This window comes from Bufo gargarizans, chromosome 4, assembly GCF_014858855.1.
Source record: "Bufo gargarizans isolate SCDJY-AF-19 chromosome 4, ASM1485885v1, whole genome shotgun sequence".
Taxonomy (NCBI): Eukaryota; Metazoa; Chordata; class Amphibia; order Anura; family Bufonidae; genus Bufo; species Bufo gargarizans.
Window position 1 is genome coordinate 298,973,324 of NC_058083.1, and position 26,161 is coordinate 298,999,484.

Sequence of the window (26,161 nt, forward strand, 5' to 3'; positions counted from 1 at the left end):
TAAAGTCCGCCCATCAGAGCCAGTGACATCACCGAACACACTGCTGGGAGGAAGCCTCCGCCCGGCAGTTTGTTATTGTAAATAAAAGAGCCCATGCCCTGCGCGATTCTGCGCAGGGCAAGGTAGAGCATCGGAGCATGAACTGCTCCGATGCTAACATCAGGGGGGCCTGGGTGAAATTATGGGTATGTCCAGGTCCAGAGCTCTGAACCTGGACAACCCCTTTAATTGAAGATTTTGCACGTCTTCAACCAAGATGGTCACGGCGGCCTCTTCGCGCTCAAATGGATAAGATTAGTATTTTTTACCAGATTAACTCCTGAAAGCCCTCACTATTATTCTCATTTGCCACAATCAGAGATTAACGCAGCATCTGAGGGGTTCAATGACTGGAGTGGTGCAATCGCCATTCCCTGTCATTGTGCCCACTACTTACAATAAAATGAGCTTTGTCATAAAGCAAATTTCTTTGTGAAATTCAGCAAAGCAGCCGAATCAAATTCTTCTAAACTTCGCTCAAAACTGCATATAATGGCTGACATTTTCAGTTACCACTTTAGGAAAACTTTGAGAATTCACATGCGGTTAATGATGCGATACCCTTTCAGTCATAATGGTTTGTCATTTTACGTGAACCATATTAACGGTTGAAGATAGATTAGATCGTTAAAGGGGTTGTCCAGGTTTTTTTTAATTTGCCCCCCAGCCAGCAGTACCTGTGGAGAAATTCATACTTGCCTGCTCCCCGCAACTCCGTTACGGCTCTGTAGCTGTCATGGAACCATGAACCAGACGTACAACAAGAGATGGGTGGAAATAAGAAGGCTTTATTGAAAATCAAGCCGTAGCTAAAGTCCAAACGGATGGCTAAACCGAAGCAGGGTCTTGCGTAGACGGAGGTCAGGAACCAGGAGGGTAGTCAGACGAAGCCAGGATCAGGAACCAACGGGGTAGTCAGACGAAGCCTGGATCAGGAACCAACGGGGTAGTCAGACGAAGCCAGGATCAGGAACCAACGGGGTAGTCAGACGAGGCTAGGATCAGGAACCAGAAGCAGCAGCAGTCTTTGAAGCATGTGCACACAGGAGGACCAAGCAAGGAACTGAAGCCACAGACCTTCTATATATATGAGCTAGGCATCCAGCTCCTCCCAGTGGGAAGGAGGAGCCGCAGGGTGGGAGGCTACAAGAAACCCAGAAACCAAGATGGCCGCCAGCACATGTCAAACGAAGGAGAACAGTGAGAAGGTAAGACCATGACAGTACCTCCCCCTCAAGGGCCCCTCCTCCGCGGAGTAAGGAACGGTTTCAGAGGGAAGCGTGCGTGGAAGGCTCGGAGCAACGCAGGAGCATGGACATCTGCGGAGGGAACCCAGGAACGCTCCTCTGGACCATAACCACGCCAATGGACCAAAAACTGCAACCGACCGCGGACCAGGCGTGAGTCCAGGATATTGCTCACCTCATATTCCTCACGATTGCCCACTTGGAGCGGACGGGGCCGAGGAACCGAGGAAGTGAAACGATTACACACCAATGGCTTCAACAGGGAGACATGAAACACGTTGGAGATCCGCATGCCAGGAGGAAGCGCAAGGGCATAGGCTACCGGGTTTACCCTGTGAAGCACTCGGAAGGGACCAACAACTTCTTGAGAGGAACACAGTGGCACATTTTGGAAAACCGATCCACAATCATGAGAATGACCGTATGGCCTCGGGATGCAGGGAGGTCCACAATGAAATCCATCCCCAGGTGTGACCAGGGACGCTCCCCGGTGGCTATGGGTTGCAAAAGGCCCAACGGAAGGTGCCGAGGGGACTTACTCTGGGCACAAACGGAGCATGCCGCTACATATGCGGCGATGTCGGAACGTAGAGAAGGCCACCAGAACAGACGTGAAACCGCCCAGGACAGCTGATTCTTTCCAGGGTGCCCCGCGGCCTTGGAGTTATGGTAGGTTCGCAACAACCGAGTGCGCAACTCCTCAGGCACAAAACATCTGCCGTTGGGTCTCCCAGAGGGAGCACCAGATTGAGCCGCCAAAATCTGCTCACCCAGAGGAGAGGTCAGGCTGGTGCGAATAGCGGCCAGGATCTGATTCGGGGGTATGACCGTAGTCGGAATCGACTCCTCCCCGGACAGCTCGGAGTACTGCCGTGATAAGGCATCCGCTCTGATGTTCTTGGAGCCGGGTAGGTAGGAGACCACGTAATTAAAACGTGACAAGAACAGAGCCCATCTGGCCTGACGTGGTGTCAATCTCTTGGCCTCAGAGAGGTAGGTCAGATTCTTGTGGTCCGTCAGGATGAGAACCGGAACCACCGAGCCCTCGAGCAAGTGCCTCCATTCTTTAAGGGCCTGCACGATGGCCAATAACTCCCTGTCACCAATCTGATAGTTGCACTCCGCGGAAGACAGTTTCCGGGAGTAAAACCCACAAGGAAGCAGAGGACCCTCTGGTGTTCTACGCTGAGACAGGAGGGCGCCTACTCCCGTCTCAGACGCGTCCACCTCGAGGACAAAAGGCAACCCAGGGTTGGGATGCGACAGAATCGGAGCCGACACAAAGGCGGACTTTAGAGCCTCAAAAGCTCGGATGGCCTCGAGCGGCCAGACCTGAGGATTACTGCCCTTCCTGGTCAGATCCGTGAGAGGCTTGGCTAGCATGGAAAAGTCCCTGATGAACTTCCGATAATAATTGGCGAAGCCCAAAAAGCACTGCAGGGCACGAAGCCCACTGGGCTGGGGCCACTGTAAGACAGCCGAAACCTTCTCAGGATCCATGGAGAACCCCTCAGCGGAAATGATGTAACCTAAGAAGGTTACCTGGGATCGGTGAAATTCGCATTTCTCAAGCTTACCGAACAGCTTGTTCTCTCGTAAGCGTTGCAACACTCGTCTGACATCCAGAATGTGGGCCTCCATGGATGCAGAATATACCAAGATGTCATCCAAATAGACCACCACACACTGCTGCAACAGGTCACGGAAAACATTGTTGATGAATTCCTGGAAGACTGCGGGCGCATTGCACAACCCAAAGGGCATAACCAAGGATTCATAATGACCGGTCCTGGTGTTAAACGCGGTCTTCCACTCATCGCCCGCCTTGATCCTTACCAGGTTATATGCCGCCCTCAGGTCGAGTTTGGTAAAGACCGTGGCCCCTTTGAGGCGATCGAACAGCTCGGAAATCAAGGGTATCGGGTAAGCGTTCTTGATCGTGATGCGATTGAGACCCCTGTAGTCGATGCAAGGCCTCAACTCACCGCCCTTCTTTTTCACAAAGAAAAATCCAGCCCCTGCCGGGGACGAGGATTTGCGAATGTGTCCGCGTGAAAGCGCCTCCCTCACGTACTCCTCCATGGCCTCATTCTCCGCTACCGACAGTGGATAGACTTTGCCACGAGGAGGAACGGCACCAGATTGTAACTCTATGGCACAATCGTATGGGCGGTGCGGAGGTAGGGCAACCGCACGCACCTTATCGAATACATCCCGGTACTCCTCGTATTCAGGAGGCAACAGAGAGTCCGAGGAAGTACACAGCAACTTGACAGGCCCATGGATGCAACTAGCCCCACACTGCGGTGACCACGAGAGGATCTCGGCCGATCTCCAATCGAAAGTCGGATTATGCTTCTGGAGCCAGGGGTACCCCAAGACCACCGAGTAGTGTGGAGACGAAATAACCTGGAGACAGACCGACTCTCTGTGAACGGCACCAATGGCCATCCCCACTGGAAGGGTCTCCTGAGTCACGTGTGGCGGCAGAAGGGGTCTGCCGTCTATCGCCTCAAGAGCCAGTGGGGAACCTCGAGGCTGCAGAGGAATGGAATTGGCGGCAGCGAACACACTATCAATGAACAAACCACCAGCACCAGAGTCCACCAACGCCTGGGTCGTCACCGAGCCCCCGACCCAGGAGAGGACAACAGTAATCAGTGGTTTGTCAACACGGGAAACCGGGGACGAGGAGACTCCACCCAAGATCTGCCCCCGACAGGATCTCAGGTGCGAGCGTTTCCCGGACAGTTCGGGCATGCCAACCGAAAATGCCCACCGAGACCACAGTACATGCATCGGCCCTCGCGTCTCCGGAGTACCCTCTCCCCCTCGGACAGGCGAGCAAACCCCAGCTGCATGGGTTCACCCCCAGACCAGTCATCCCCAGGAGGCGTGGGAGGAGAGGGAGGCACGGGTGGGACAGCAAACGTAGGCGCCAATCTGTTAGAAGGCCTCCGCAGGCTCTCCTTAAAGGAAGGTCTCTCCCTGAGTCTGGTGTCAATCAAAATCAGGAAAGAAATAAGGGACTCGAGCTCCACTGGTAGGTCCTTGGCTGCAACCTCATCCTTCAAGGCATCCGAGAGACCATGAGAGAAAGCAGCGACCAGAACCTCATTATTCCAGCCCACCTCTGCTGCCAGGGTACGAAACTCAATGGCGTATTCAGCTACGGATCGTGAACCCTGTCTGATGGACATAAGGAGCTTCGCAGCAGAGGCAGCACGAGCCGGCACATCGAATACCTTCCGAAGAGAAGCAACAAAACCAGAAAACTCGGCAACCACCGGATTGTTGTTCTCCCATAAAGGGCTGGCCCAGGCCAAGGCCTTGTCCGAGAGCAGCGAGATCAAGAAGCCCACCTTTGATCTCTCAGTAGGAAAGGCATGTGGCAGCAACTCGAAATAAATGGCCACCTGGTTAAGGAAACCTCGGCACTGAGTTGGCTCTCCCCCAAAGCGCTGGGGAAGGGGGGCAGAACCGGTCATACCCCGAAACACCGCAGGCGCAGCAACAGGTGTCGGGGTAGACTCTGGCGCAACAACCGGAGCGGCAGTAGGAGCGGGCCCAGGAGCGACAACCGACCCATCGGCAACGGAAGCTAAATGAGCCGTGCGTTCAAGCAGGGTTTGTAACGCCACAGCGAACCGACCCAACAGGTGATCCTGCTGATCAAGTCTGGCAACCAGCGTAGGTAGCGAGGATGGCCCTGTACCGTCAGAATTCATGGCTTGGTCCTAATGTCATGGAACCATGAACCAGACGTACAACAAGAGATGGGTGGAAATAAGAAGGCTTTATTGAAAATCAAGCCGTAGCTAAAGTCCAAACGGATGGCTAAACCGAAGCAGGGTCTTGCGTAGACGGAGGTCAGGAACCAGGAGGGTAGTCAGACGAAGCCAGGATCAGGAACCAACGGGGTAGTCAGACGAAGCCTGGATCAGGAACCAACGGGGTAGTCAGACGAAGCCAGGATCAGGAACCAACGGGGTAGTCAGACGAGGCCAGGATCAGGAACCAGAAGCAGCAGCAGTCTTTGAAGCATGTGCACACAGGAGGACCAAGCAAGGAACTGAAGCCACAGACCTTCTATATATATGAGCTAGGCATCCAGCTCCTCCCAGTGGGAAGGAGGAGCCGCAGGGTGGGAGGCTACAAGAAACCCAGAAACCAAGATGGCCGCCAGCACATGTCAAACGAAGGAGAACAGTGAGAAGGTAAGACCATGACAGTAGCTCCTGGATTCTCATTAAAGGACTTCCGGTCTACTTCCACTATGAGGCAATGTGTACCGCCGCAGCCAAAGACTGAGCTCAGCATTGATACATCCCCAAGCAGCACGTGACCCAGTAGTGGGGAAGTGTCACCTATGAGCCATGCATTTCTGAGATGGGGAAACAGCTCTCATATGTGAACACTGTATTTTTGTAAATTAAGTTAAATGATTTGAACTGACATTTTGCTGATTGGCCACAAGGTGCCGCTGTTTCCTAAGCACAGCTAACAGACTGCATTTCAATATTCATGAGATGTTAAACTCTCAGAGGTGGAGTTTCAAGCCTGGAGAGGAAGTGAAGCTGCAGCCATCTTAAAGTGAGCCTGGGAGAAGCATACAGGAGCTGTGTGAGGAGAGAATCCCTCTTGAGAGCATCCTTATGGGACCAGAGCTGCAGCCAACTGGAGCTGATCGTGTCCATGATCCTGATCTTGTCCAGAGGAAGGGGAATAGCTGCCAGCAATGCAGATAGGAGCTGAGGAGTAAAGCCACAGACACTGCGGTACCGCACGCTTGTTGGAGAAACTCTTGTTCCGTCCACAATCACCATCTTATACAGAACAGACATGGGTCAGTAAGACTAATCGTGCATGTACTTCATCACAGTTTTGGCACCTAGGATCCCAGAGACTAAGACCAGGTTTATTGTTTGTGTCAGACCACAAGTATTGTTAACTACTCATAACAAAGACTTCAAGTTTAAAGTGCCAGTTCACACCGGAGAGCTGATAAGCTTCATAACTAATTCAAGCCAGGCTGGCGTTTATTCAGGAGAAACACTATAGGCACATCCTATTTGATCAATTGTTGGGGGTTGACACTAGGACACTATGGCATGGAATAAGATTTGGGCTGTACCGCAGGCTGGCCTGCATCACACACTCAAATAATTGTTCCTGATTCTAGGGTGATAACATTTGTGGCTGGTCTATTTGAGCCTGCCAGTAGGTAAATTTACCGCTCATACCTCCAGCATCCACCAGAGGGTGCCACGCTGTACAGCACAAGAGTCTCAGCCTCCTGGCTGGGTGTATGTAAATTGATTCTTGTGTAACCAGCATCTGTGGTTGCGTTCATTACCACGTTTAAATAAAATATCATTTTTGTAAAACTGGTGTCGGAGTTGCTTTCCTTGTTTGTGACTTCGTTGTAACCTGTGGAGCCCAATCCGGTACATGGCTTACACATTGGCTGCAGTGCCACATGTAACCCCGTCCATGCAGAAGTTTACAGGCTAGGAACTGGAAGATCACTAAATGAAGCCAGGGAACTAGAACTGACTGTCAGGGGGTAGGTGAGTATGATTATTTTGACAGGTACAACACACTGCGGGAAACAGGCAAAAGAAGCCCCATATAGTGACAGATCAGGATATGAATATAATGTATATCAGGAGTACTTAACTGGGGGACCACAGTATAAATCCACACCATTGTTGTTAGCTGTCTGGACCCCTGCATGTCCAGCTTTCAACTGTATATGCATCCTCAATTGAATATAATAGTGAAGCACAGAACCGTCAGCTCCCTGCTTCATCATTCCCATGGCATTGGTGGTCCAATGCCAGCAAGGACGATGCAGTGATAACATCGCACTTGCTGTGCTGAGCCACTGACATTTCAGCACGGAGGGGAGAAGACCTGCTCTGCTCGCTTCATAGGAGGAATGTGGTGTAGGTGAGTATTTAAAGGGATTTTTCGGGTTCAGAGCTGAACCCGGCCATACCCATATTTTCACCCAGACAGCCCCACTAAGATGAGCATTTCATGCTCTGATGCTCTCCCTTACCCTGCGCTGGATCACGAAGGGCAAGGACTTGTTTGTTGACCCCCGCACACTGCTGGGCGGAGGCTTCCACCCACCAGTGTGTTCGGTGACGTCACCGACTCTGGTGGGCCGGCTTTAGCGCTGCCCTAGCCGTTTTACAGGCTGCGGTAGCACTAAAGCCTGCCCATCAGTGCCGGTGACGTCTCCATCTGGAAGTCCTAAGGAGAGCACGGTACGTCAATAATTCAGCGCAAAGGAGAGGAGACTATCGGAGCATAAAATGTATAGGACATCACTCTGTGTGTGGGAAGGGCACTTAAGGGGGCATCACTCTGTGAAGAGACACTTAAAGGGTATGTACAGCTTTGGGGTAAAAAAAAAATTATTAGTGCTTTTTATTCATTATGAGCTAAAATCCATTTTTTCAATTTGTCTTTATTAACAATATGGAGTCATTTTCTCTGTACAGAGCTGAGATACTCTACTAGCAGTATCTGAATTTTCTATCTCTCTTCCTTCAGGCAGGGAGCTGACGGGCTCCTTATCTCTGCTCTCTGACATTATAAACACTCATCAAAGTTCAGTTCTTATCTTTCTGATAAGAATGTGGCTTAAAGGGGTTATGCAATACTAAAAACTGCCCCCTCCCATATGCCGGGCCCCTCACAGGGAATATACTTAGCCAGCTTCCCGGCCTCTCCTGGTCCTTGCACCGCCACTGCTGCTTCTTCCCGTGCCTGGATGAAAACATCCGTTGTCAGGGAGGGGGAGTAGCCAATGGCAGGTGGGGACGGGGACGAGCCTCCCTAGCATCGTGGGTGACAATAGGGAGGCTCGTCCCCGTCTCCGGCCTGCTTTTGGCTGCCCCCTCCCTGACACTGGATGTTTTCATCCGTGCACGGGGAGAAGCAGCAGCGGCGGTGTGGGAACTAGAAGCGGCGCTGGGAGTGGGGTAAGTATATTTCCTGTGAGGGGCCTATGGGGGAGCAGTTTTTAGTATTGGATAACTCTTTTAAATAAGTATTTATCACCTCTCAGTAATTTAGATATAAGGGTTATTAGATGACTGGCAAAAAGTGATAGCACCATTTACACAGCAAGAAAAACAGTTAAGCCTTTGTGACAGGATATTTTTAATGAAGACCAATTGAAAAAATGATTTTTAACCCCAAATTAGCAAAATGCAATTTTTAAAGGGTTTCTGTCATCAGAAAAATCGTTATGTGCTAATGTCAGCAGAACATAACTATAAGACTTATATCTCCCTGCCTGCCGCCGTTCCACGCTAAATAATGACTTTTATAATATGCAAATGAGTCTCTAGGTGCTAGTGCTCTCACCGTTTGGCACGCCCTTGTAAAGGTGATTGACACCCTCGGTCTCCTCCGTGCCCAGCAAATCCCGCACATGCGCCATCCATTTTAGTATTAGGCGCAGGCGCAGTGAGTAAAGGACGGCAGCAGACAAGCGTCCTTCACTCACTGCGCCTAATACTAAAATGGGCATCGCAGGCGCGGGATTTGCGGCGCACGGAGGAGACCAAGGATGTCAATCACCTTTACAAGGGCGTGCCAAACAGTGAGAGGACGGAGTTTCTAGGGGCTGCAGCAATGCTCCACTAGAACTTAGAGGCTCATTTGCATATTATAAAAGTCATTATTTAGCGCGAACAGCGGCAGGCAGGGAGATACAAGTCATAGTTATGTTCTGCTGACATTAGCACATCACTAATGTCAGCCAGCTACATAACGATTTTTCTGATGACAGAAAACCTTTAAAAAAAATTGCCCCCAAGAGGTGTACATAGCCTTTAATGGGATCTCTGTGTAGAGGGGACATCATATTATGTGGAGGGCACTTAGAGGGCATCACTATGTGGGGTCACTTAAGGATCTATAACTGTGAGTGGGCACTTAAGATGACATTGCTGTGTGTAGTTCACGTAAGGAGACACGATTCTGTGTGGGAGCCTCTTAAGGGGACGTCATACTGTGTGGAGGCCACTTGGAGGACATCATTTTGTGCAAGACGAACTTATGGGGGCTTCATTCTGTTTGGGGGAACGTAAGGGATCATCCTGCTGTGATGGGGGCACTTAGGGGATATCCTACTGTAAGGGGGAACTTAGGGATATCAAATAGCATGGGGGACACTAAGTAGCATCATAATGTTTGGGAAGTTCCAAAGGGAGCATCATACTGTGTGGGGGCACCAAGAAGACTTATTGTAACAGAAAACACATTGCAGCAGTGCACCCCCATCTGGTCAGAGTGATCAGGGATTTGCGTTTAAGGGGCTTGTTTCATGAAGACAACCCCAGCACATATTCCAATTTAGTGCATATTCACAAAGTTGTTTTGTCCTAGCTCACAACCACCTCTATGAGCCAGTTCAATTCTGGCAGACTAGATCTGTCCTTGTATTTCATGGATGACAATTCATCTAAAATGCTTCCTCTGGCAAAATCAGCAAAGTTTTACTAAATCTTTTACTGAATATAATTTTTAAATTACATCTACACTGGCTGATCAAAGTGAAAAATGCTTACCTGATACATATCTGAGTTTGTCGGAGATGAGCTGTCCTGGACCAAACATGTCCAAAGGTTGTCTCCATATTCCTGTAAAGCCCACTGCTAGGAAATAAGGGTCCTCATCAGCTGAAACAAAAGTAGTTTATTAAGAACAGCAGAGCAGAAAATAGCTATACAAGACTGTTAAAAGTTAGGGTAAGTGTGCACATGGTAGAACATTTCTGCCGTGGATCTCACCCCAAATCTATCACAAACCTACATCCAAATTTGCATGTGTTACATTTAAAGAGTTGAAATCTGATGTGAAAATCAATGACAAATCCAGCACGGAATAAGCGTACTGCAGTCTGAAGAAATCAATATGTGTGAATTGGTCTCTAAAAACCCAATTTCACATGTATTGTACTGGACTTTGTTACAAGTCATGGGTGAGAAATAAACACAGATAATCCACGTCAGCCAGATCTGAATGTGGCCACATACCGTAACTGTCATTTGAAATCTGAATGCCAAAGTAATCATTCACCTGGACACAGAGTTGTTCCTTCCACGGGTTCTGTCCATTTGCTCTCGCCAGCAGGGGATGATGCCTGAACAGCCACTTGATACCGTGTAGATAGGTTCAGACCAGTCACAGTTATTTCAGTTAAAGTAATATTTGAGATCATCTCACATAATGTATGTTCTGATAATATGTAAACTCTATATATCCACTTTTGCCAAGCTGTAGGACCTTTCAAAACAAAAAGAATAATTTTGCTATAAGGGTACGGCCACAAGGTCAGGTTTTTGCATGCAGTTTTGAAAGCCAAAATCAAAAGTGAATAAAAAAAAAAAAAAAGTCCTATCTGTCCGTTATACTTTCCTTTTATGATACACTCCTGATTGTGGCTTCCAAAACTGCATCAGGAAACCTGACCATGTGGCCATACCCTAATACGTCTTATCTCTGGATAAAAATGTAATCAGCTTCAGGTCACGTTAAGAAATCTTTGTCTGGTCCTTAAAGGTTGTTGGTGAAAACAGCCAAGAACTGTTCACCACCTTCTCCATCAGCTCCATAGACATTGGATGGAATGGCATCGGCATGGTTGACCACTCAGCATTCAAACTCCTCACTGGTCGTGCCGTGAAGAAGAATGGGGTTTTCGGAATGGAAAAGCTATAGATATCTATGATAAGGAACTGAGTAATGAAATGGAATACTATATATCAATTCCTAATATTTTTTTTATTTTAGTCAGAAAAATATATTATTATGCCTTAATGGGGTATTCACATTATTTAATGATATTGCACACTGCAAGGCTATGTCATAACTAGGGATGAGCGAATCGACTTTGGATGTTTCATCCGACGTCGATTCGCTCATCCCTAGTCATAACATTATGATCAAGAGAACAAAAGGGCAGAACCCCTGTTTTTCCTTGAACAGGGGTGCACCCAGCCCCCCGAGCTGCAGGGGCTGCAATACAGTCATATTCAAGTGAATTGAGCTAGGGCAGCCCTGTATTTCTCCAGGAACTCTGGGAGCTGTCCGGTTATAGGAATAGCTGTTGTAGGTGGCGTGCTCCTGTAGACACTTTGATTTGGAACCACAAGGCTTTCTCAACTTCTAAAATGGCTCCAATGGCTGTTCTCAGGCTGCTCCTTTGAGCTGCACTACTCTCAAACTTGTGCCACTACTGCAACTCTGCACCAACAACACTACCCTGCACTTTTGGTCTGGGCCAAATCTCTTTGCCATAAACCACCATTTCCAGTTCCTATGTTCTCCTCTGCAGGCTACAGATCTGCTAGAAATCCAATGTCTATGGGGTTTTTCACATCACTATGGATAGTTTTAATTTCCTAGGAGATGAGATTCATCAAAGATGTCTACAAAAGGTTTATGTTAAGCTTTATAAACATAGTCAGATGCGCATTTATTATGGAAATTGGGACCAAAATTGTTGTGAACATGACCATTTAGCTGACAGTCAATCTATGTTGCCTTCTTCAGACATTTTGATGTCAGCTGAGTTTTTAATTAGCTTACTATGACATATCATGAAGATCATCATAATCATAAAAATAAACAGTGAGCACCCCATCGGTTTACCTGCTATCATGATACTGAAGGAGGCAGAGGGAGGGCATTAAAGAAGGGTTGTAGCTATATGGGGTGCAGAGGTGGCAGTCACACCTGTCCCCTAATACCTGAGGAGGTCCAAAAGCCTTCTGCCACATAAGCAGACAGCAATATCACACATGGTAAGGGCAAAGGCCCTATTACACATTTTAAATTGGGATCCAAGCACCTTAAAATGGTTGTGCAGTTCAAAGATATTAATGAACTATCCTCAGGATAGGTCCTCAATATCAGAATGGCGGGGGTCCGACACCCAGCAGCCATGAAGATCAGCCGTTTGAAGAGGTAGTGGCGCTCATGTGAGCACTGCTTTGTGTGATTATAGCTGCTTGCTTCATTCACTTGAATGGAAAGAGCAGTTGTAATTACACTGTGCCGCCGCTGCAAAGGAGTTCAGGTAACTTTGAAGAGGAAGCAGCACTGGTACGACTGCCTCTATCTCAACCGCAGATCAGCGGGGGTGAAGTAGTCAGACCCCCACCAATCTCATATTGATGATAGGTCATCAATGTTATGCCATTGCACAAACTCTTTAAGTTATCCCTCGGGACTTAAAGTCAAAGGGAGACCCACCAAGGGACCATAGAGGGCAACCAAAACTACGGTATTTTAAAGAGGCAAAACAAAATTGACTTGACATAATCTCTGACAACTTACTGGCTCCGATGGTTAACTTTGGTGGTTTCCAAAGAATTTCAACTGATTTTGATCCAAATACCACTGACACATGTTCAGGAATTCCTGGCACAGGAACTGGCTGTGTAGACTCTCCATATAATATCATGTTATCATAGCCTGATGATGGTGGAGCTGCTGTGTTACAGGTTACTAAATATTCATTGTACCAGTAACTATTAAATAAAAATTCCTCATACCACACATTGTCTCCATCTGTGAACATTAAAGAGTCATTGAAATAGAGAAAGCTTTTTATTCCCTTTATTGAACCATCATGGATTTGTCTCAAGAGTTTTTCATCGGAGCCATCCAAGAAAACAGACATCAGGTAAAACATATCTGCATCAACCCTCCGTGCATATACTATTCTCTTGGACTGGACAGTGAGGATGAAATCCTGAATGTCATTATGTTTTATGATATGTTCAGTTATGTTTGTATTGATGGAAGGTTCGGGGAGATTCATTCTGTGAATACCGTCATCCAGAAGAAGGAATAAATATCTACAGGAAAAAAACAAAGAATATCCAAGAATATTATAACCAGGTTATAGAATATTATATACACACCGTATGTATACAGGATATACATATATAACCTTAAAAGGTTATATGACCTAGCCAGAGGACATCAGTTAAAAAGTGTCAGAAACCCCTTTAATGGAAACATTACTTAGAGTCAAGTGACTGATGTCCATTGGTTTATTCATCTTCTCAAGCTGCCCAATTTACTAGGCTATATGTATTCGATGTACATAGGCCTCCCTCCCCAAACACCATTCCACTCAAAAATAGTGCATACTGTATATCTTTCGGCTCACCCTAAAATTAGTACAGACCCCAGACCAAACCCCAGAATAAACAGACCCCAAAATAGGTGCAGACCCAAAAATAAGTACTTTCCCCAAAATAAATGCGGTTCTCAGAATATCCCCAGAACACTCCACAAAACACAGACCCTAATGCTCCTAATACTAAGACCAGACCATAAAATACTTACTTCAGACTGGATCCCAGAATAAATACATACCTCAGACCAAACCTCTAAATAACTACAGGCTGCATAATAAATACAAACCCCAGAATGAATATGGACCCTAAAATAACTAAACCATAGAACAAATACATACCTCAGACTAGACCACAGAATACAAACCCTAGAATAAATACAGACTCCTGATCATACCCATAAAATAAATGTAGATATAAGACTCCCTACATAAATAGACCCCCCCCCCCAATTAAAGAAAAAAATTACGCCAGGCCAGATTCCCTAAATAAATACATCCCCTGACTAGTGATGAGCGGAAGGGGCAATATTCGAATTTGCAATGTTTCGCGAATATTTTGTAGAACATTCGTCATATATTCACGAGTTCGAGAATTTGATATTATATTCCTGATGGCGAAAATCGGCAATGTATTATTTGCGTAATGCGCCAAAATACAGGCGTGGGTCACTTATGCTACATTTTTTCAAGATGGTATAAGTTTCCTGAGACTGGAGAAAATGGTTGGCACGGCAGAACATTACAATAGCTTTATATGCAGATAGAGTGCTCCAATATATTTGCCTTGCGAATTTTCGGCAATTAATGATGCGCATATTTTTTCACAATAAGTGCAACTTATGACATCATAGCACTATGTCTGTAGCATGTATGTATGGACAGCAGAACCTATCAGCTACACTATAGATCAATCTAACCTACTGATTATCTCACCCAACTATCTGAATTATATATATAAGTTAACTGTCTAATGTAATGCAGAGCACAGAAATGACACTGCTGTCTCTTCCATAACTGCAATAAACTTTAGAAAATGGCTGCTGGGGAGGTTCTTATATAGTAAGGGGTAGGCAACTTTTCTATTGGTTGCTAGGGATGTTGCTAAGCTGTGACAAAGCCTTCTCATTGGCCCACAAGCTAGAAGAAGGGAGGGATGATCACCTGATGTGTACTGTGTTAAAAAAAAAAAATATAATAATATTTGTCATTACGTATATATAGCGCTATATTCTAAATATTCACAAATTCTCGAAGTGCCGATATTCGCAATAAAAATTTGCTTGTCAAATATTCGTGCTCAACACTACCCCTGGCCAGACCTAAAGAAATATGTACTCCAGCATAAAGCATACCTCAAATCAGACCCTAGACTTCAGACCCTGGCCTGAATGCATACTCCAGAATAAAGACAGACCCCAAGATAAATAGATCCTGAAATAACTACAGACCTCAGACCCCCTAAATTCAGACCCCAGACCCTGTGCACTTAGAACAGCTAACATTCTCCTCTGTGGAGCTTTGCAGATCTGCTGGCTTCACACACATTAGAGAGCATTGACCTTTGCACACTGCAGTTTTATTGTGAAAGACAAACATGAAAAGTGACGTGTATTAGATACTTGTCTGTGTCCCCCATAATCTTAGGGTCCATTCACACACCCATGTGTGTTTTGCAGATCCGTGGATCAGCAAAACACGGACACCGGCAATGTGCGTTCCGCATTTTGCAGACCGCATATCGTCGGCACTTAATAGAAAATGCCTATTCTTGTCTGCAATCGCAAACAAGAATAGGACATGTTCTATTTTTCGGGGTCTGCTATTTTAGCGGAACGGAATTACGGATGTGTGAATAGAGCCTAGTTGCAAGGTGGCGCCATAGATGGGCATTTATCCTTGCCTACCCCTCATCCTGGCCCTGATTGTAGCTCACAATATTTATACAGTATAACCATATTAAAATAAAATAATACCCATTATATGGATCAGCTGTTATTTTCCTGGGCTTCTGTACATCTTGTACTGGAATATTAGCAGTAGAAGTACAGTTCATTAAATTGCATGTATAAATCTAAAATAAAGAAGCAAACACATACATATTACAATCTGCCATATACCAAAAGGTATTTTATCCTCTATTTGTGATGAACGTGTTATGGCATGGGTTACTATGCTGTTTCTGTTCACGTGAATTATTGTTATCCATTGTAAAAATGTTGTAAATAAAAAAAAAAATGCTCCTGCTCAATATAAGCAAGTTCGCATGCTCAAGTGTTTTCAGCAGAGGAACAGCCAAATTCCCTTACGTCCTACCAGCAGCACAGACGGGGTTAACTGCCCCTGTGGACTGGTAGTACCGGCGGAATTTTTAATGAGCCCAAGAACCAATAAGCGATCTTCAGCTCCCAGAAAGGGAGGAGATCGCCCCCCAGCCCACCGTGTTTTTTTCTGTCCTTTGGACAGGTGGACTGGCGTGAGGCTCCCCTTTCTGGGAGCTGAAGTGTTTTTGAAGGGGGCTCTCTTGTTCTAGGAGATTGCCCCCTTTCTGCTTTCTGCCTTTACTGGCTTGCCTTTGTTTGCTTTCTAAGAAGCTTATTGCGGCTCTATATTTACAGGTGTACCTCGGGGGGGGGGGGGTGACCTCCCTCCCCTCTTCTTCCGACCCGGTTTTCGGAGGCTCAGCGATACTCCGGTTGCCAGACGCCGTGCCGGCGTCTGCGCCGTGGGCGCCACCATCTTCCGGAAGTGACGCGCAGGTGCACAACGTCACTTCCGGTTTTCTCATATCTCCGAGCAGTGAGTTTGTTTCTTCTCACCGCTCGGTCTTTCTTTAACCAGGGATCCTGCTCTGTCAAGAGCAGATAAGGGAGATACGTTATATATAGCTGTCTATAATAAAGGCTCCATTAGAGATCTGGGCTTACCTCTGTGGAGACCCCGCCCAGGGGCGGAGCTCCCCCTTTTTAAACGCCCAGAGCCTGTCATTCAGTCTCTGGTTGCGTTGCTTTGCACAAGCTAGCTCCAGAGTTCCCTGTGCTTGGCATATATTCTTGCTATTGGATATTTTCTTCCAGCTCTATTTTCTTCAAGTGCTGGTGGGCGTCCCAGATGTTTTTTTCCACCTCACTATGTGTTTGTTAGGTGTTATGACCTGTCTTTTTTTCTGTTACAGTGATGGCTTCCCCTAGGGATTCGGATCAACAGCGGAAGTCCGGGGCCAAAAGAAAGCACTTGGCCTGTTACGATTGTAACACTCCTTTGGACGACAACTGTCCTTATTCAAGGTGCGAGAGTTGTCGCACACAGGCAACCACGGAACCCACGATGCAGGAGATGTTCCAGTGGACGAAAACCTACGTGGATGATTCCATAAAGGGAGTTGTGCGCCTTCTTAATGAGAGGCTACCAGGATCCTCCCAGACTCTTATGGAAGTGGCTGCACCAGTCGAGAGACCCACTCCCTGTTCCGTGGGGTCATCTTCTGAGGAAGAAGAACTAACTTCTTGTTTTTTTCCTCCAGAGAAAACACAGAAGTTGCTGAAGTCCATCAGGTCGGGGGACCATGATGTTGACATGGGGGAGTCCTCCGATCCCGCCGGATGGACACAGCGTGTCTTTAGGGCGGATGAGACCCTTCTCTCTGTGATGCGCACAGAGTGGAGAAAGCCTGAAAAAGGTCCAGTCCTCACCAGGAAGTTCAAGCTTATGTACCCGATGGCTAAACCCTTGGTGGAATCGTGGGGTTCCGTTCCCAAGGTGGACATGGCGATAGCCAAGTTGTCCAGGCGCACTCTGGTCCCTGCAGACGATGGGTCTAGTCTGCAGGACCCTCTAGATCGCAGGGCAGAGTGCACCCTTAGAAGGGGTTACGCGGCGGCCGCTGCCTCCGCATCGACATCTATCGCGGCCACTGAAGCAGCCTCCTTTTTACGCTCCAGGCTGAATCAAATCCAGACAGACGTGGATCAGAGCGTTTCCAGAGATGACATCTTGACCGCCTTCAAGTCAGTCAATCTGGCTATGGATTTTTTGTGTGATTCCACCCAAATGCAGTTAAAACTGGCAGCCAAAACGATGGCTCTGGTCTCAGCTGCCCGTAGACCACTATGGCTGAAGCCGTGGAATGCGGACAACGCGTCCAAATTTAATTTATGTGGGCTCCCCTTCGAGCCGGATAGGCTGTTCGGGTCCGAATTGGATAAAATTATGGAGGGACTCTCCGACAAGAAGGGGAAGAGTCTCCCCCAGCAGCCCTTTCGGGGACGCCCTAGACAGGATCAAAGAGGCGGAGGCCGTTCAGGGCAGCAGGCTAGGCGCAGAGATTGGGGGGGCCGTCTCGTAGATCCTCGAGACGCCCCCACAAACCCACCAAGGAGGCGAAACCCTCCTGACTATGGGCCTCTCCGATGCTCTTGGCTAAGCCCTGCTGCCCCTGCCGTATCTCCTCTAGATTTTCCCGTACCCCTCCCCCAGATTCCCGTGGGGGGCCGTCTCTCCCACTTCAGACACATTTGGGCCCAGCAGATTGCAGACCCCAGGGTATAGTTTCTGCCGGTTACCGGGTAGATCTCATCCCCCCCCCCCCCCCCCCCCCCCGAGAGATTCATCGCTACGCGAAACTTCGGGTCTGCCAGACAAAAGATCCTAGAGTCCTACATTCAGGACTACATCTCCAAGGGAGCTCTGGAGGAGGTGCCGGCAGTGGAGAGAGGCCTAGGGATTTATTCTCCAGTTTCCCTGGTTCCCAAGAAGATGGGAGATTTCCGGATGATCATCGACTTGAGATTCCTCAATCGATTTGTAAGGAAAACCAGGTTTTGGATGGAAACCATAAGGTCAGTCAGCCACATCCTCAACCCTGGGGACGTCATGGCTACTCTGGACCTCAGGGATGCTTACCTCCACATCCCGATCCATTCCGCCTCCCGGAAGTTCCTCAGGATCGCGGTCCAGATCTCAGGGGTTCGCAGGCATTTTCAGTTCGCCGCTCTTCCCTTCGGAATCTCTTCTGCCCCTCTCATCTTCACCAAGGTGGTGGTGTCGGCGGTGGCAGCTTTGAGACTTCAAGGACTGACTAGTATTCCTTATCTGGACGATTGGCTTTTCATAGCCTCTTCAGTTCCGATCCTTACCTGCCATCTTCAGATCGCAATCTCCTTTCTCCTCCGCCTGGGCTGGATTATCAACTGGCAGAAGTCGAATGTGAGCCCATCGACTTCAATCCATTATTTAGGATTCGTGGTCGACTCTGTGGAGATGTCCCTCCAGTTGACTCTAGAAAGGAGAGCGCGGATTCAGGACCTGGCAAGGGTCCTTTATGTCCCTCGTCGAGTCTCCATCCGGACTCTCATGAAGATGCTGGGGCTCATGTCAGCGGCTGCGGACGCAGTCCCTTGGGCGCTATGGCACCTCCGCCCCCTTCAGTCGGAGGTCTTACACTTATGGAACGGCAGTCCTGCGGGGCTAGATTCCCTGTGCTCCCTGTCCGGTCAAACCCGGAATTCCCTCAGATGGTGGTTCCAGCTGCCAGCAGGGAAGTCTATGACCCAACCAGTTTGGCTCATATTGACTACAGACGCGTCCCTTGTAGGCTGGGGCGCTCACCTGGACGGATCACCAGTACAAGGGATCTTGGTCTCCTCTGGAGCGGCGTCTCTCTTCCAATCTTCGCGAGATGCGAGCTATCCGGCTAGCCCTCCTTCACTTCGCCCCTCAGATCCGGGGCAAAGCAGTGAAAGTCCAGTCAGACAATATGACTGCGGTTCTCTACATAAACAAGCAGGGAGGCACAATATCATTGCCCCTTCTGTCAGAGATCGGGGTAATTCTTCGGTGGGCAGAGACGAACCTTTCCCATCTATCTGCCACTCATATTCGAGGCTCCCTCAATATGATAGCGGACCGCTTAAGTCGAGGATTACCGACCATGGAGTGGTCTTTGCATCCAGAGATCTTCAGGCAGTTAGTTCACAGATGGGGTATGCCAGAGGTGGATCTCATGGCGACCAGGTTCAACGCCAAGGTGCTGAGGTTCTGTTCCCTGTACAGGGAAGACAACCCCCTGGCGATAGATGCTCTGACGATACCGTGGAGGTTCAGGCTGGCTTACATCTTCGTTTTCCATGATACCGAGGGTATTGACGAAAATCCGTCAGGATCAGGCCTCGGTAATAGCCATCATACCGTTCTGGCCCAGGAGATCCTGGTTTACCCAGCTCATTCAGATGAGTCGGGAACAATACCGGAGACTCCCCCCGGAGCAGACCCTGGTGTCGTGGGACACTCACCTCTGCCCAGATCTGCACAGGTTCAACCTGACAGCCTGGAGGTTGATCAGTCCCTTCCCAACATAGAAGGGCTTTCCGAGTCGGTCCAGAGAACTTTGTCACATTCTAGAGCAGAGTCTACAAAGAAGGCCTACTTCAGGATCATGAGAATCTTCGTGTCATGGTGTGATTCCAAACAGGTGGCGTCTGCAGATCCGCCCCTTCCTGCGATATTGCAATTCCTTCAAGATGGATTAGATAAAGGTCTTTCTCCAGCTACCTTGAGAGTACAGATTTGTGCCATCTCGGCCTGTCTTAACAGGCCACATTCTCGGGACCCACTCATCAAACGCTTCCTAAAGGGAGCTGAAAGACTAAAGCCTACTATACTGAGACCTATTCCCCAGTGGGATCTTTCAGTGCTCAGGGGGTTAGCACCCCCCCCCCCCCCCCCCTTCTGGCTGTAGCTTCAGCCAAGAGGATTTCTGAACTACAAGCTTTTTCTGCAATTCACCCTTACATCATTTTCTTGCAGGACAGAGTACTCCTGAAGTTTTTACCCTACTTCAGACCTAAAATTCCAACCTTCCAAAATATTAACCAGGTAATCTCTTTACCAGTTTTGTTTTCAGCCTCCTCCTCTGATACTCCAGCCAGACATCCGCTGGATATTTCGAGGTGCCTCCAGGTCTATGTGGATAGATTTAGAGAGTTCAGGATAGATGAGAATCTCCTCATCCTGTTTGCCGGTAAGTCTAAAGGCCGTAAAGCGTCTAAAGCTACCATTAGTCGCTGGATCAAGGAAGCCATCAGGGAGTCTTTTGTCTCCCAATCTCTAGATCCTCCGGAGTTTGTGAGGGCCCATTCTACTAGGGCTGTCTCCACCTCTGTTGCGGAGAGAAGACTTCTCCCCTTAGAGTTGATCTGTAAGGCGGCTTCCTGGAGCTCTGAGTCAACCTTCATCTCCCATTATAGGATAGATGCTAGGGTGGCAGAGTTTTCGGCCTTTGGGAAGACAGTTCTTAGTTCTGCCAGGCATGAGGACCCTCCCTAGGGAATTCTTCTTGCTATCTCCCCATCTGTGCTGCTGGTAGGACGTAAGGGAATCGTTAATTTCTAACGATAATTTGTTTTCCCTTAGTCCTAACAGCAGCACACAAATATCCCACCCTAGGTACATGATGCTTGTTAAAGACACGGTGGGCTGGGGGGCGATCTCCCTTTCTGGGAGCTGAAGATCGCTTATTGGTTCTTGGGCTCATTAAAAATTCCGCCGGTCCTACCAGTCCACAGGGGAAGTTAACCCCATCTGTGCTGCTGTTAGGACTAAGGGAAAACAAATTATCGTTAGAAATTAACGATTACCGAACCAAAGGGAAAAAATGCCAAAAGTTGTTTAAAATGCAGTGCATTTCCAGGGACTTTTAAGGCAGTTTTCTAAAACTGTACTAAAATGAATGCAGTGCTCATGAGTTTTCTGTGCATTCTTTGCCTCCACATAGCATGTCTAGCCAATGGAAACTGCATTAAAATTGCCTATAGGAGAAAGCTTCTAAATTGAAGCATGCTGTCGTTTTTAAAACCGCACACATAATAATCACAATTTAGGGATGAACAAAGCGATTTCGGATGCTTCATCAGAAGTCAATTCACATAAAACTTAACTGTATTGCTGTGCGGAGTGGGCGCTCCATACAGTATTAGAATGTTTTGGCTCTGATGAGCTGAAGTTATTACTTTGCGAAGTCTCGCGAGACTTCGGGTAATAACTTCATAACTTAATTATTACTGTAAAAAAAACACCTTGGAACCAAATCCGAGTTCAGTATCAAGGTTTTTTACAGTAATAATTAATTCACAAAGTTATTACCCGAAGTCTCGCGAGACTTCGCAAAGTAATAACTTTGGCTCATCAGAGCCAATACATTCTAATACTGTATGGAGCGCCTACTCCGCACAGTATTACAATGAAGTTTTATGCAAATCGACTTCAGATGAAGCATCCGAAGTCATTTCGCTCATCCCTAATTACAATATATGACTACACTTTTCCAAATTTATTGGTTTGTGTAATTGTTTGCTACAGTTTCCAAAAACCACTGCACAAATCAACCTAAACGTGTGAACATACCCTAAGGTCACCTGCACAAATTTGGAAATAGACGCGTTTTTTCCCTGCAGATTCCTAATCTGCAGGAAAAAAATGCCATTGCAGATTTTGATGCTGATATGGTATAAAAATACATATAAATCCACAGGGAAATTTGAGCGGATCTTAAAGTGTCCACTAGCACTGAGTGAATCGAAGCTTCAATGTGAGGACACATAATGTGAGGTTGTCACTGGGAGGACACATAATGGGTGGCGTGACACCAAATTCTCTTCTGCCAAGCACCTGGAAATGGTTTGGGCAGAGATGGGTGTGTAATGAAGGTGTCACCTGTGTCTGGATCATGGACAGCAAAACTGTGGGATCTGATCATACAAACAATCCTCTTAAATGGTGGTCTGTATGGGTCATCCGGTGTAGAGTGTATGTGTAAGTAAATATAGTGTACTTATACATATCTAGAATGTATTACCTGGTTAAGTGTACAGGTATATATATATGAGTCTCTTAGACACACATACCTAGCTTAGACCTGCATGCAAAAACCATACTCACCTGATTATACCTGATAAAATACATCTTGTCATATAACCAGTCTACACATAAGGAAGTTATGGTCCCATGGCCAATGTGAAAGATCTTGAGGTCAGATGTATCAGTCATGTTAGTGGCTCCTTTCCACCAAACGTAATTGGCTTCTGAGAAATAGACTGCTTGGGTGTGCACATTAACAGAGACACCTAGTCAAAAAAGTGGATAAGAAATAAGATTCAGAAATTAATTTTTCCCAATGAAACCTGCAAAGGCTGTACTGACTATCACATAAGGAAGTAAAGCTAGAAACATTTCTCCATGCTCCCTCTCTAATGTCATTTTATATTGCTGACACTCCTTTCTAGAGCTAATAATCTAGAATCCACATAACATATATATTGGACATATTATTTCTTAGGTATTTCTATGTATACAAAAGAACTTATAATTAGGGATAAGTGAACTTGTGTTTCAAGTTCGGCGTGTGTGTTTCAGGTTTGGGTTATCTAAGAATTCCGTTAAGGATTCCGCTACCACGGACCATAAGTTATGTTCTGTGGTAGCGGAATCCATAACGGAATTCTTAGATAACCTGAACCTTGAACGCCGAACTTGAAACACAAGTTTGCTCATCCCTACTCATAATAATTGCTAAGACTTTATTCACAATGATTTATCTCTTTATGTATACATTGATACGCCTATAGGCATTAATAGCTACTGTGCCAAAATTAAGTTCTTTTTCTAAGGCCACTATTGCCATAGAATTGTACCTCTGGTCATATGTTTGGCCGGAATGCTCGAAATGGTGCTACCAAATATGAAAACTGAACTTGTTTGAATTTAGCCTTAGCCATCATTTTTTATGTTGGATCAATTGATGTTTGGCTGCATATAAAAGTAAATGTTGGCTTTGAGCATAGAAGAGGGCATAGTGATTATGGTCATATTGAGCCCACCTTGAAATTTTAGGATTTTTTTAAATACTTTTACTGTGAACATACACCACAATGGAGTATAGACTTACTGTGTATTTTGCTGCGTGTTGTAAGACATTGAGCTTCATGCACATCATACTCCAGGTTTTCCCACCATTTAAGAGTGTCATTTCTTGACATAAAGAACCACTGAGACTTATCTGGAACTAAAGAGAGTGTGATCAGATGTGGAAATTGCCAATGTGTCAATCCTGATGGTCTTGGAGGCCATAGCACCAGTTTGTTTGTTACACTGAAGACAGACTCTGTTGAGTATCTGGCAAAAAGTATTGAGCGACCCCCTCAAGCAATTCTCATGTAACAAGGTTACCATAGATATTTTCCATTCATTTTAGATTTCCACAGGATTTAGGTGATTTTATGTCAGTTAGATTTGTATGGAGCCTCTTATAATGGGCGGTGCTACTGCTTTGTAAGGGATGATCAATGACCGTCGCCAAGCTCCACAGCATAACAGTGAACAGATGCTATTATTTCATCTAAATGGAAATTTCTTCTATGTATAATTGGGGGTTGAAAACACTTGACACATCACATGTCTAGTCATTTGGGTGCAGATCCTTTCCCAGTGAATAAAGAGAAAGCCAACTGATGTCCTGCATGCACAAATCTCTTATCACAATGATAGTCTAGAATACTTTATAGCATTTATCAGACAGGCAAGTAATTAAAGCAGGAGGATGCTTACATTACAATATTATAATTATTACATAATTATTAAATTATTACATAATTACATAATTATTATTCATTAAATTATAATGTTACAAAAATAGACAATATTTTTTTTAATTACATGGTATTTATAAATACAGAATTACGATGTCTATTTGCCATATGGAATAAAGAAGGTTACATTTGCAAAAGACTTGTTAATTGTAAAGAACAGTGTATGCGACTACCCTTAAAGTGGTTGTTCACCCAGGGATCTTTTCTGCAGACCCCTTGGCCGGACCCGTGATGGGAAACATACTTAACTGGGTTCCAGCTCCATCACTCCTCCTGCGGCACTACAGTTCTCAGGTCTCGATGCGGGTCACATGGGAATCCCGCAGCCAATTACTGGCCAGAGCAGTGATATCTCACCCATGAATCATGCCATTGGGTGACGTGGTGCATAGGTGACTTGGGGAGATCCGAGACCTGCGGTGCCCAAGTGTTCGTGATGGAGCCGGAACCCAGCATCATGAATCAGGCCAGTATGATTCCCACCATATGTCCACCCAGACTCGGGGGTCTGCAGAAAAGTTCTCTAGGGGTGAAAACCCCCTTTATAGTGGTTTTCCAAGATAGATCATCATCAGTATCTCATCGGTGGAGGTCCAACTCCTGGAACCTCTGCCATTTAGCTGTTTAACAAGGCTGTTGCACCCTGGTTATTGCTGTGGCCTCTTCTTTGATGTCACATTCACTGGACACTTGCCCCAGGCACAGGTCAAATATTGCTGATGACTTATTTAGAGGATAGGTCAACAAAATGTTACTGACGGAAAGCCCCAGTTAGGTTCTGCATCACTTTGAAGGAACACTTTTAGTTAACTTGGCACACAGGCCTCTTCAAATTAGAGAGGGTGTCGGGAATCAGATCCCTACCTGTCAGATACTAAAGGCCTATCCTGAGGATAGGAAAACCCTATAAAGAAATGAATGAGGAAATTTAAAACAAGAAGCAAACACCTAATTGTCTGCAAGCTCAAAGAGGGGCTTTTCACCTTGTTTTGGTAGAAAGAATCAGATTTTGACTTTTTAAATGTTGGGAAATTTTGCTACATAAAGAAGAAAGTCTGGTTTGCTATATACAGGCTGTATTTGAATGATTCACAAAAGGTAGGCACACACATGGGTTGATAATAGTGCTGTTAAATTAATCCACAATGTAGTATTGTATTACTCTTAAGTCTTTTTAACAGGCTTAGATAAATCTGCAAGTCATTGCATAACATTTTCCAGTGTGTCCACATAATTTACATCAACCATATCTAATCTTTCCTTGTTAAATATTATACTAGTCATTTTCTGGGTTCGATAAATGTCACATCCTCAATAAAACTGTTAACATTTAAATTGTGGTGTAAAATCAGGAACTGCCATACAGACAACCTCCACAGGAGAAGAAGGAGTACCCACCCCTTTTTCATGCTTTTTCCCCATGATGATTTTTATTCATATGTCTAATGAAATCACACATGCTACTGATAATTACTTGTATCATTTCTTAGTAGAAAGAAAAGTATTTAAGTCAAAGTTAGAATAGCTGCTTGGACTTTCAGAAACCAAAATACAATCAATATGTTGAAGGTTGCTTGCACCTTAGAGGGAATGTGTCACCAATATTTTTTACTAATTCAAACCAGTTGACTAGATCCTGAAACATATTCTTTTTGTCTTATCTGTTTGTTTTTGTATTTCTAATGGTAGATTTTTTGTTGTTTTCTGTGCATGATTAAGGGGTAGCCATTTTTCCTCAGCTGCTCCAGAGAAATGCTTTAGAGGAGCCACATGGATCATAGTAACCTGTAGACTGGAGATTTTGTATTGATGTTTATAAAAGACTTTTCTAGGCATGCTCTGTGGTCTGTACAGAGGCTATTGTGCAGAGATGGGGATGAGGTAAGCTGTGACCCTAATGTATTGTGAATGATGTTTTCCTTTGAAGGTTAATTGCACCTTAAAGGTAATGTGTCATCAATATTCTAAGATAACTTAACCACATTGTCAGATCTTGAAAAATATTCTTTGTCTTGTCCATTTTTTTATTTTCTGATGATAGATTTTTAATTCTGTTTTCTGTG

At 46.1% G+C, this 26,161-nt stretch overlaps 1 protein-coding gene across 1 annotated transcript in view; it reads right to left on the minus strand.

The window, feature by feature from the left end:
* ROS1 (ROS proto-oncogene 1, receptor tyrosine kinase) overlaps positions 1-26,161 on the minus strand; it is a 256,125-nt gene that overhangs the window by 199,264 nt on the left and 30,700 nt on the right. The window contains exons 7-12 of the mRNA XM_044291160.1: positions 23,399-23,515; positions 22,393-22,577; positions 15,435-15,532; positions 12,651-13,174; positions 10,389-10,595; positions 9,878-9,988 (exon numbers count right to left, since the gene is read on the minus strand). Of these exons, the coding sequence (XP_044147095.1) occupies positions 9,878-9,988; positions 10,389-10,595; positions 12,651-13,174; positions 15,435-15,532; positions 22,393-22,577; positions 23,399-23,515 (1,242 nt within the window). The remainder of the gene's footprint in view (positions 1-9,877; positions 9,989-10,388; positions 10,596-12,650; positions 13,175-15,434; positions 15,533-22,392; positions 22,578-23,398; positions 23,516-26,161) is intronic.